This window comes from Neovison vison, chromosome 11, assembly GCF_020171115.1.
Source record: "Neovison vison isolate M4711 chromosome 11, ASM_NN_V1, whole genome shotgun sequence".
Taxonomy (NCBI): domain Eukaryota; kingdom Metazoa; phylum Chordata; class Mammalia; order Carnivora; family Mustelidae; genus Neogale; species Neogale vison.
The window spans coordinates 1,420,910-1,432,450 of NC_058101.1; the positions used below are offsets into that span (position 1 = coordinate 1,420,910).

Consider the following 11,541-nt stretch of genomic DNA (forward strand, 5'->3'; position numbering starts at 1 on the left):
ACTTCCTTTTCTTTTGCATTTCTCTTTTGCCTCCTTCCTCTCTTCCAGCTTAGGAAGGTCCTTTCTAAGAATCTGTGACATAGCTGTGTGCGATTTTCATTTTCTCCATCTCACTCTGCAAATAGAAACTGATTTCATTTTTTCTCATGTATAAAGAAATAGTACATCTGATTTCACAGGCCAGAAAGAAATGATTGGAAGGCATCCAGCCAGGCCCTGGGGAACCCCCTAAAATTATTCTCTACCTTATGGACCGTCCAGATTGTTTGTATGTGTGGCTAGGGAAGAAGGGGGCAGGGAAGTGGGATTTGGGAAATAAAATTTTCTCATGCCCAGATGCTGTGAGTGAGTCAGATGGCTGGGTGAGGACCCTGATGCCTCCTGTGATTTTTAGGAGTTCATTTGCTCGGTGCCAGGTTTGGATGTCCAAGCAGCTGGGCAACCCCCCCGGGAGTTCCTAGTGAATTCAGCCCCCTCTCTGCACATTGTGTGGACTTGCCTTATGTGCAAATACTTCCTAGATAAGTGGGTTTCTTTACGGTTGCCTCTTTGATTTGGAATTGCTGTGGGCTAGAGAGATGAAGAAATATACTCTCAGTTACTAGCAGAATTGACGGATAATGGACAATAATAACAGTTCTTTTGAATTTACCAAAACACCTTACACACGTAATTTTATTAGAAATGGAAAACCAGTAGGGGATTATTTTACTCTATTTATAGATGGAAAAACTAGGGAACAGGGAATTAAGAAATACTATCTTTAGAAAACAGCTTGGGTCTAAAATTGTCTAACCAACTTTGCACCTAATAAAAATAATTTACCAACTTTTCTATATGTAACTTCCTCCTTCATAGGATTAAGAAGATGGCACTATAAAAATACCATCAATTGAGGGGTACCTGGGTGGCTCAGTCAGTTAAGTGTCTGCCTTTGGCTCAGGTCCTGATTCAGGGTCCTGGGATCCATCCCTGTGTTGGGCTCCCTGCTCAGTGGGCAGTCTCTTTTTCCCTCTCGCTCTGCCTCCTCCCCACCGCTTGTGCTCTCTCTCAAATAAATAAATGCAATCTTTAAAAACAACACCACCAACTAAAATCATTACTATGAAATTCTATGCAAAAATCACAAAGTGGTACTAAAAACTGGAAAGTATCTTACCTCAAATACAGTTTGGAACAATGCAAGGTATGCCTAAGTACCATAAAATATTATTAGGTAAATGAAAAATTAGGGCCTCCTGGCTGGGTCAGTTGGTAGAACATGAGATTCTTGATCTCAGGGTCATGAGTTCAAGCCCCACATTGGGAACAAAGTTTGCGTTAAAAAAAGAAAATGAATGAAAGGATGCCTGGGTGGCTCAGTTGGTTAAGCAGGTGCCTTCGGCTCAGGTCAGGATCCCAGGGTCCTGGGATCGAGTCCCACATCGGGCTCCTTGCTGGGCAGGGAGCCTGCTTTTCCCTCTGTCTCTGCCTGCCTCTTTGTCTGCCTGTGCTCACTCACTCTCTCTCCCTCTGTCTCTGGCAAATAAATAAATAAAATCTTTTAAAAAAAAAAAAGAAAATGAAAAACTAATTCCTTGTTAGTACAGTTTTTCTTCCCATTTCTGGCCTTGGTGATAAATGTGGTAACAAATGGGAGCACCTTTGGTTATCTCTTTCCAAAATCATCTTCAAGCCCTTCTTTGTCCCACAACATTAGCATAAATCCCGCCTGCTGTTTCTAACTGCCCCCACCTCTTCCTTCAAGTTCCTTATATCACTGGATGAGTATTTCATTCCTTATATCGTTCCTTAGATCACGGAGCCAAGCCGTGAACTACAAAGAATAATTTGATTTTTCTTTCTCAACAAACCGTTCCCAAGGCACAGCATGTCAGGATGTTTGCCCAGGATTTTAAGCTAAGGGTCTCCTGTCCGGCCGGTGGCTGCATGTTCTCAGTAGAAGAGAAGAATCAACACATTTTGTGGCACAGTGCTTTCTAGATTGTAAAGCCCTGCGACCGAATCCTCTTATGGTTCTCAGAGAATTATTATCCCCACTGGACAGACTTAGAAGCTGAGGTTCCGAGATGTAAGCAAACGAATGGGGTTCCGAGAGGTAAGCATCGATAACCCCAGCCAGAGAACAATGGAGCTAGGTCTTCAGCGCTAGCCCTTCTGTTCCCAGGCGCCCCCACTCTTTCTGGGGCAACCTGTGGTGTGAGCTGAAATGCCCTCACCAGTGGAGGGGGGCAGTAGTAACTCTTGTGTTGGAGAGAGAGCTCCATCCAACCAAAGGCTGATGCTTCCCACTTCCTGTATCTTTCGTGATATTAAAGACTGACTTAAAAAAAACCCGAGATACGTAACGTTATATTAGTTTCAGGTGTACAAGAAAGCAATTTGACATTTGCACATATTGTGAAATGATGACCACAATAAGTGTAGTTAACATCTGTCACCATGCAAAGTGACAGAATATATTTTTTCCTTGTGATGAGAAGTTGTAGGATTTACTCTTAGTAACTTTCAGACATGCATTACAGCTACTCGCTCTGGTCAACATGCCGTGTACAGTATGCCCCAGGATTTATCTATTTTATAACTGGAAGTTTGTATTTTTGACCATCTTTGTCCATTTGCCCACCCCGGCCTCTGGCCATCACCCATCTGTTCTCTGTATCTATGAATCTATGAGCTGCTTCTTCTGTTTCTTCTGCTTTTTATTGTTTCCATACAAAAGTGGGATGATATGGTATTTTTCTTTCTCTGTCTCTGACCTATTTCACTTAATACAGTGCTCCAAGATCCATTTATGTTGGACAAATAGCACAATTTCACCCTTTTTTTATGGCTGAATATACATCACATTGTCTTTGTCTATTTGTCAGTGGACACTCAAGCTGTTTCCATACTTTGGCTATTGTAATAATGCTGCAGTGATCATGGAAGTGAAAATTTGTTTTGAGTTAGTGTTTTTGTTTTCTTTGGATAAGTATCCAACTGGAATTGCTGGGTCACTTGGTACGTGTAGTTTAAATTTTGAGGAACCCCCATACTGTTTCCCATAGTGGTAGTACCTGTCTCTTGTCTTTTGGTAATGGCTGCCTTTTGATGATTACCTTCTGGAGTGTAGCTGGATCTTTATTCTGTCACTCATCATTTATTATTCGTGTAACCATAGGCAAATTACTTAACTTCGCTAAGTACAACGTCTTCATTTATAAAGCGAAGACAGTAATTGTTTTAAGGGTTAAATGAGAAAATATGTGTGAAGAGTTAAGCACTATGCTTGACACATAATTAAGATTAGATGTTACCTTTCTTATTTTTCCACTTTGTAACACTTTAGGGCCGTTCCTGCTGTATTAATTATGTGGAGGAGGTCGATTTTGAGTGGACATGTGGTGGCTGTGGAGAAAGCTCCGCTACAGAAAGCTCCTATTCTATACTTTTTCTTTGGCCCACATGGAAAGCAAATTAGATGCCCCAGCCCTAGTGATGAGAAAAGATTGGTTCAATTTCTATCTTTCTTGGGTAAATAAATCAATGTGTACTTTTCTTTCTGAAGTCTCTTGCCTATAACATACTGTGCTCTGCTGATTACTCATTGAGCGAGTATTTATTTAATCAGTTATGTGTCCTAGATGTGTGCGTGGTGTTGTACGGATTCGAAAAGAAACAAGACATGGTCTCTGCCCCAGCTTACTTGAGGAGGGCTTGGTTTCTAAGTGTAAAAACAGAGGACTATTCTGAACTGGGTGTGTGGTGGAAAACCAGTATGCCTATTTTAGGGAAAAGATTTCACAGACTAACTCTTCCCAGCATGCTTCCAAGTGCTGTGACAACCCCTTAAAATATTTGTCAAAAGAAGAAGTCAACTTCAGAAGAAGTTCTCCTTTTCCAGATTGATGCTATAAATAGGCAGAATAAGTTATTTGTGTCTTACAACTTTTTGAGACATAGCAACGATTAAAAATGGTAAAAAGGTGGCATTATATCTGGGGTCACATCAAAACCTTTTTGAAATTTGTCTCATTATTGTATTTTTTTAAATTTTTGTTTTGTAGTGCCTTAGGCAAGTTATTTTCTGCATATGTAAAATGCTCTAAGTAAAAATACCTCACTGGGCTGTTATGCAGATTATATGAGATATGATGTAAAAGCACTAGGCCCAGCACGTGGTCGCAAGTATCCAATTAGCCATAGTTTTCTTTTTGCGTTGGTGGACATGCTCCTTGTCTTTCTAAAGCAGAGGTTCCAATGAGTCCTCCTTTGGAAGCTCCTCCTCCCGTTATCCCCTCTTAGTCTTTCCCCTGGAGCGTCTCGGTACCCTGTGCAGCTCAGAGCGGCCTTACATGCACAGCCCATCCAAGAGTTAATAACGCCGTGCTCCATCCTTTCTCGTTTCCTGGAGCTACCTAATCAGAGAAATCACTGTGGCCCTTTTCACGCAAGTCATTGACGTCCAGAGCAACTAATTAGAGAGAGGGAGTATAGAAAATCAATCTTTACTAACATTGACATTTCTTCCAATTTAAGCAATTCGTTTGCTTACATTCTTTGTGAAAACCTGTTGAGATCTAAAATTATCCCAGATGACTCCATTAGAAAGTCCTAATAGGTTTTAAACATTAGAATAAAGATTATTTGAACATTAAATACATAGTCAGAATTGGGAAGGGATCCAGCATATTTCACGAGCTCACTAGACAGTAGTCTGTACTCATGGCATCGTGAGTTAGGAGGCAGTAAACTCTTTGAGAATGTAACCTACCTAGGGGGAAGAGGTTTGTGGTCGGTGGTTCCCTTTGCACCTCTAGTTCTTGATTCTTCTCCTCTCTGTTCTCGGAAGCCAACCTGTATGAAATATATCCACAGGGTTCTCTTGGCTTCAGCTTTTCACTGGGCTTGGCCAATGGGGATCACTGGTCATAGATGGAGGGAGTGGAGATTGTGAGGGCAGGGCATTAATTACCTCAACTCCCTATATGTACCTTGAGATGCAAGGTCAACCTGAGTTGGCTGTGTCCCTCTACTTATGATCACACCTCCTGTAAGGTGGTCCTGTCCATGTAGCCTGTCCATGTAGCCCACCCCTTGCAACTCTCCCTTCTCCTGCTACTTTTGTGTGTGGGCTGGGTGCCTAATGGGACATGTGACTAGCCCCTAAATATTGTACTATGCCTCGTGGTTTTTTCTTATAGCCTTTCTAAATCTTTGTAAATAGCCAAAATTTTACTGAATTTTTCTTAAATTACCCAATTTGAATATGTCATCTGTTTCCTATTAGAACTTCAAATGATAGAGAACAGTAGCAACTTCTTCTTGAAAGATAGAGTGACTCTCTGAATTACTGGTTTGTAAAAAATTCTGCCAATTCATAAAAATTCTGTGTGTCTCATCACATATTCAGGTAAAAGTGGGTAAATTCACAAGAATGGCATATAATGGTGTGGCTTGTGTTGGTTGTGTTTTGTGGTTGAATGGATGTCATTTGGGTTGAATGAGAACAGTGTTAGAAGTTCAATGAATGCCAGTGTCTTAAAAGACTTAGAGATGAGTAGAAGCTGGGTGAATTGCATCTTAGCTTCTTAACTTGCACGTGAGGAATCTGAATCGCCCGGAAGTTAGATGAGTTGCCCAAGGTCAAATAATTAGTATGTGGCAAAGCTGGGTCTCATGCCACGTGTTGCAACTTTAAGGCTAGTGATTGTTTTAGTGCTCCAAATTGTGGAAAAGAGTTAAATTTAGTTTTCATTATGCAAAATACATGGCTTTGACTTTAATTGGTCAGCTTGCATCGAACCAGAAATGTACTCCAGTGGAGTATTGCGGGTTTGATTTGTTTTTAAATAGGAAATTAAGTGCAAGGAAGGAATTTCAGTTTACAATGACCCATCTGTCACAGCAGCTCAGCCAAACAGAACAATGTTATAAAGATGTTAACATTGTTTTAGAATTTGTTTATTCATAAGGGAATTTTTTGCCATATAGTATTTTTAATTTCAGAAAATATGGTCTGTAGTATTGCTGAGTGATGAATTATAAAGATACTCAGAAAAAAATAGTAAACCCTTTTAATAGTTTATTATTAAAGGAGTTTTGGGGAGGGGGGCCTGGGTGGCTCAGTGGGTTAAGCCTCTGCCTTCGGCTCAGGTCGTGATCTCAGGGTCCTGGGATCGAGTCCCGCATCGGGCTCTCTGCTCAGCAGGGAGCCTGCTTCCTCCTCTCTCTCTCTCTGCCTGCCTCTCTGCCTGCTTGTGATCTCTCTCTATCTGTCAAATAAACAAATAAAATCTTTAAAAAAAGAGTTCTGGAGAAACTGGTCTCACTGTTTTATACTAGAGAAATATTTTATTTTCTATTATATATACTGTGTATGTACCCAGATAATTGGAATAGTTGTTACGTGGAAGGTGTCAGTATCTCTGCCCTTAGGATAGCAACAACCTAATGCAGGGGATATGTGATAGAGATTATATCCAAATTGGAAAATAAAAGGTAAAATTTTCTGTCTAAGCCAACTGTTAGGAGGGCCTACAAGATAACCCCTTCAATGAAAGTGTAAGTCCCTGAAGTCCAGGGTAAAAACTTACATTTCTTTCATGGTAGGCAGGGAAAATGATATTTAGTAGATATTTGACAAATAAATAAATGAAATCACAAAGGTGTTCTTGTAGTATTTTAGGAGTAAGAAGGGAGTTTGGTCCAAATTGCTTTTTTTAATCCAGTTCATAGTTACAAGGCTAGATGGTTCACATGTTGGGAATATTACTTTCCTATATACATCGTGTATGTGAGGACAAAAGTTTTTTCCTATTTAGGTTTGCATATAGAAAAATTAGATTGTCAATTCAGTATTGTCTCTTTAATAAATTAAAAAGTGAAACTGTTTATGTAAACAAATCAATAGCAAGTTGATTTAAATCTATTTTACTATGAAACATCTTCAATTTTCTCATACAGAAAACCTTGAAAATTAATAAATATAAGCAGTTTATTGGCTTTAGTTTTTGTGTTTTGATACTGACCCATGATAACTAACTAACTAACTAACTAACACCAGTCGAATGTGTCAGTTTTCCTTACAGCTTTGAAATGCAGTAAGATGGTCTTTGCTGTAATTCTGCTTTCCTTGATAATGCTGCATATTACTGTATTACATGCATATTTTAGAATTTTGAACAATTGATTTGCCTCTGTGTAATGCAAGTAGGTGCCATTCCCCTTAAAACATAAATAGGTCCTTGTGTTTGTAATGTCAAGATCGGCTCAATTATCTTTTGAAAGGTGGAGCTTTCAGAGAGATGGATTTATGGATCATTATCTAATGGTCAACTCTATGCTCATCCAGACATGGAAATTCCGTTTCGACACTGATATTTCCTCCAAAAAGAAAGTTATGGGAAGTTATGGTCCTCTAGAGAGAGTGCTCAATGCTCCCTTATCACTTATTCTATCAAATTAATTTTCTTCCTCACTTGACCCGAACGTGGAGGACTACAGATCTGACAGGTTGCCGGACCCACACTGGGCCACACCTTCGAGGGGAGGATTCTTAGTGCACACGTGTCCGTCTCTTTCTCCTTCTTCCTCCCAACAAGGAAGGCCCAGGGAAAACGCTCACTGTGAAAACACACAGCTGACCCTCTCGTTTCTCTTTTTCTCTCTTTCCCTTCCGTGTTGTGTGGTAGACACCTGTTCCTCAGAGGAGGTCCAGCGAGCTTTCTTGCTATATCTAGCTTCTCTTCATTCCACAGAGCAGTGGAGGTGGAGTTCCTGTCCTAACGGGAAGATGAACACGAGACCGTGAGAAGAATTACGTTGATTCCTTCACTGTTGTGTCTCTAGAACTAGCAATGTTTCCTGAGTAGCAGTGTGGTAGAACTAACACACTACTGAACAAATGCATAAAACCATGCCATACCTTGTCCAAGAACTTCCTCTTCCCCCACAATCAGGAAAACTTGAGAAACATTCCATACTCCACAAGTGTGCATACTAAAGGATGTAAAATACTGTTTTGGTGGACTTCTTCCTCCTTTCTCTTTGGCCTTGAAGGCTTGCAGATTTGACTTTCATATTAACCCGACTTCATCTGCTTTCAGATATTGAGGACAGATAGGAAGGCTGTTATCATCACCTAATATGATTTGTCCTTCTTTGGAGAAGGCCCTGGACCCTAAAATACCTTAGGATAACATTGGTTATAAATTATAAGATCTGTTATGATAGAAACTTTAACATTGTTTAAATTGCTTAAACCTCCATCAGAAAGGATGAATACCTAACTTTTGTAGCAACATGGACGAGACTGGAGGAGATTATGCTGAGTGAAATAAGTCCAACAGAGAGAGTCAATTATCATATGGTTTCACTTATTTGTGGAGCATAAGGAATAACACGGAGGACATGGGAAGATGGAGAGAAGAAGGCAGCTGAGGGAAATAGGAGGGGAAGACAAACCATGAGAGACTCTGGACTCTGAAAAATAAAACCTCAGGGTTTTGAAGGGGCGGGGGGTGGGAGGTTGGGGGAACCAGGTGGCGGGTATTAGGGAGGGCACGGATTGCATGGAGCACTGGGTGTGGCGCAAAAACAATGAGCACTGTTACGCTGAAAAAAAATATTGTTCTGTGACATTTTTAATTTAAGTAGTTGAAACTCTTCTTTTTAAGTTACCAGTATCATTCAATTGAAGAGAACAGAGTGTAAAATGTAATGTGGTTTTATTTACTTCTTTGGTAATTGTTTTGTTGGCCCATTTAGATTTTTTTGATTTTTAAAAAATTTTTATTTGCATTTATTCTGTGCAAATTTACTCCCAGGCCATATGTTTTTGTTTCTTCAGTTTCTTCTGGGATATCTTTTTCTTCTGTGTAACCTCCTCTTCTGGTTTAGGAACAATCTGCTCTTTCTCAGTAAGGATCATCTCAATGTGGCAGGGAGAATTCATGTATGGGTTAATCTGACCATGAGCCCTGCAAGTCCTACGCCGCATCTTGGGGGCTTTGTTCACTTGAATGTGCTCAATGACCAAAGAATCAACATCTAAACCCTTAGGTTCAGCATTACTCTCTGCATTTTTAAGCATGTGCAGTAAAAATTCAGCACTCTTCTTGGGCCACTGACCTTGTGTCCAGCCCCACTGTTTGGCCTGGGCACACCTACCAACACCACCATTGTAGCGACGGAATGGCACACACTGCTTCTGCAAAGTGACGTCTTTCAGATGCTTGGTGGCTTTTCGGATATGCATACCCTTGATGGCCTGGGCAGTTTCACGTGTGTTCTTAAAGTGAACACGGAGATTTTAACCTCTTGACTTTCATGATTTCGTAGGGTTTTCCAGGTCAAGTGAATAGCGAACCATTTTCAGAGGTCACCCCAGGCCGCTGAAAGGAAGAGGACTAGATTTTTTTTTGATTTTTAAAAAATAAGTCTTCAATCACAATTAATTGGGACATTTACATAAAAAATACAGAGGTTTTCTTCACAAGACAAATTGTTTCTGTTATATTCTACCATGTTAATAATTTTGAAAGGTAGTTAAAAAAATGAAAATGGAAAATTTATTATTAAAAATGCCACATTAACTTGAAATATTAAACTATCTGTGGACTTTTGCTATAACAACTTTTAAGACAACATAATTGGCTTTTGTGCTTGAGTCAGTGTCTTTTTCCCGGTTGTTGTGACTGTCCATGGTACTGAAAGTACCACCTTTTTTTTTTTTTTTTTAAAGATTTTATTTATTTATTTGACAGACAGAGATCACAAGTAGACAGAGAGGCAGGCAGAGAGAGAGAGAGGGAAGCAGGCTCCCTGCTGAGCAGAGAGCCCGATGCGGGACTCGATCCCAGGACCCTGAGATCATGACCCGAGCCGAAGGCAGCGGCTTCACCCACTGAGCCACCCAAGTACCACCTTGTTTTAGACATAGTCGCAAAATGACGGTGATGTGAGAAATTTCTAGACTCATCCCTTCGTTTTCAATGAAAAATTATAGAGCGTTGAACTCACTTACTTAATTTACTATAGCTTGTATTGACTGATCAGGACAAGTATCCATGTGTTTTTTCCACTTCGCCTGGGAACCCAGGCTTCAAATCTTAGAGAACCCCAGTAGAGTTAAATGCATAAAACTCTGGGGTTCAGTCTGAAAAAGCAGTCTCTGTATTGTGAGTCTTCATAAACCCTTTGGATGCAGGGAAGTATGTAAGTATTTTTTTCCTTGTTGGGTATGCTAATGAGATTTCACCAACTTGTAACAACCCTACTAGTGAGGGCTATACATCCTGTTTGGAAAAACAAAATAAAACAAAACAAAACAACAAATCATTCTGAATTATTCCTTGGCTTTGAGTCTTTTGAGGGCCTTCTTAAAAATCTGACTGATTTTGGAGTACTTCCCAAATGTGAGCAACTACCTCATTATCTTAGCATGATGAGATAATGTTAATTTAACTATTTAAATTCAGTGTCCTTGAATGGTCTTTAAAAAAAAATTAGGGAAGTCAGCAAGATTCGGTGGAATAAATCTTGAGACAACTAGGTAAAAAAATCCAAGATAAAGTATGAGCCACCCTTAAAAATAATTCCTAGAAGAATTTTATTTGGTAAGGCTTTATTTCCCTTCCCAGTTTAAGATGTTACTTTGTTCTTGTAAGTTAGATTGCTAATTTTATTTTTCCCATGGTTTAACTGTCTTTAGGAACCATTTGAAATATGTTTTGGTACTTCCTTTGAAAAAATTAATATGATTATTTTTAGAATATAGGGAAATTAAAAGAAATGTAGACCTTTGTGTTCCAATGTATCAACATTTGGGGGAAAACAGCAATCCCCCCAAAATACACCCCAAAACCAAAAAAACCCACCCTCTAAGCTATACCTCTGTATTCATTGTATCATTTATAAGTGCATAGTATTTACTCCTAACTGTATTAGGAAAAAATTAATTCATGACATTCTCCTGTCTTGTCCTTTTTATTTTGTACTATAGATTGTTTAAATGAACACTCATTTTTATAAACCTTTATCGTGTTATAATCAACATAGAGTAATCTGCTATTCATGTGTACAGTTGCTGTAAGCATATAACTTGATAGGTTTTGACATACGCATATGCGCATACGACATACGACATGATCATGATCAGGATAATGAACCCATCACTCCCAAATTCTTTCCCGTGTTCTTTATAGTCTTCCCACCTGTCTCCACCAACCACTCATTTGTCTTCTCTCTTTAAGGCTTAGTTTGCATTTTCTGAAGCTTTACATCAGTGGAACCATAGTTTGCACTCATTTTTCGAAGTTTTATCTTATTCTTTTTTATGGAGCGTAGTCCTCTTTTTTTTTTTTAATGTTCTTTGATCTCTGAGTTGGTTTCCATGCATTAGATAAAACAGCCAACTCTCCGACTTGAAGGAATGGCCTCATGTAGGAGATGGAACCTTGTTATCAACTCTGTAGCTCTTGGTTGTCTCTTAAACCTTGGTGATGGTCCAGGCAGCCTGCTGTCTTCTTCGTGGCTCTCAGTAGTTAAACATGTGCC

General features: G+C 39.5%; 1 protein-coding gene across 1 annotated transcript; it reads right to left on the reverse strand.

Moving 5' to 3' along the window:
- Window positions 1–8,785: 8,785 nt before the first annotated feature.
- Window positions 8,786–9,325, reverse strand: LOC122919274 (60S ribosomal protein L17-like). Its single transcript, XM_044268212.1, has one exon. It carries the CDS (start codon window positions 9,239–9,241, stop codon window positions 8,801–8,803), a length of 441 nt encoding a protein of 146 aa, XP_044124147.1. The 5' UTR covers window positions 9,242–9,325; the 3' UTR covers window positions 8,786–8,800.
- Between the last annotated feature and the right edge of the window lie 2,216 nt (window positions 9,326–11,541).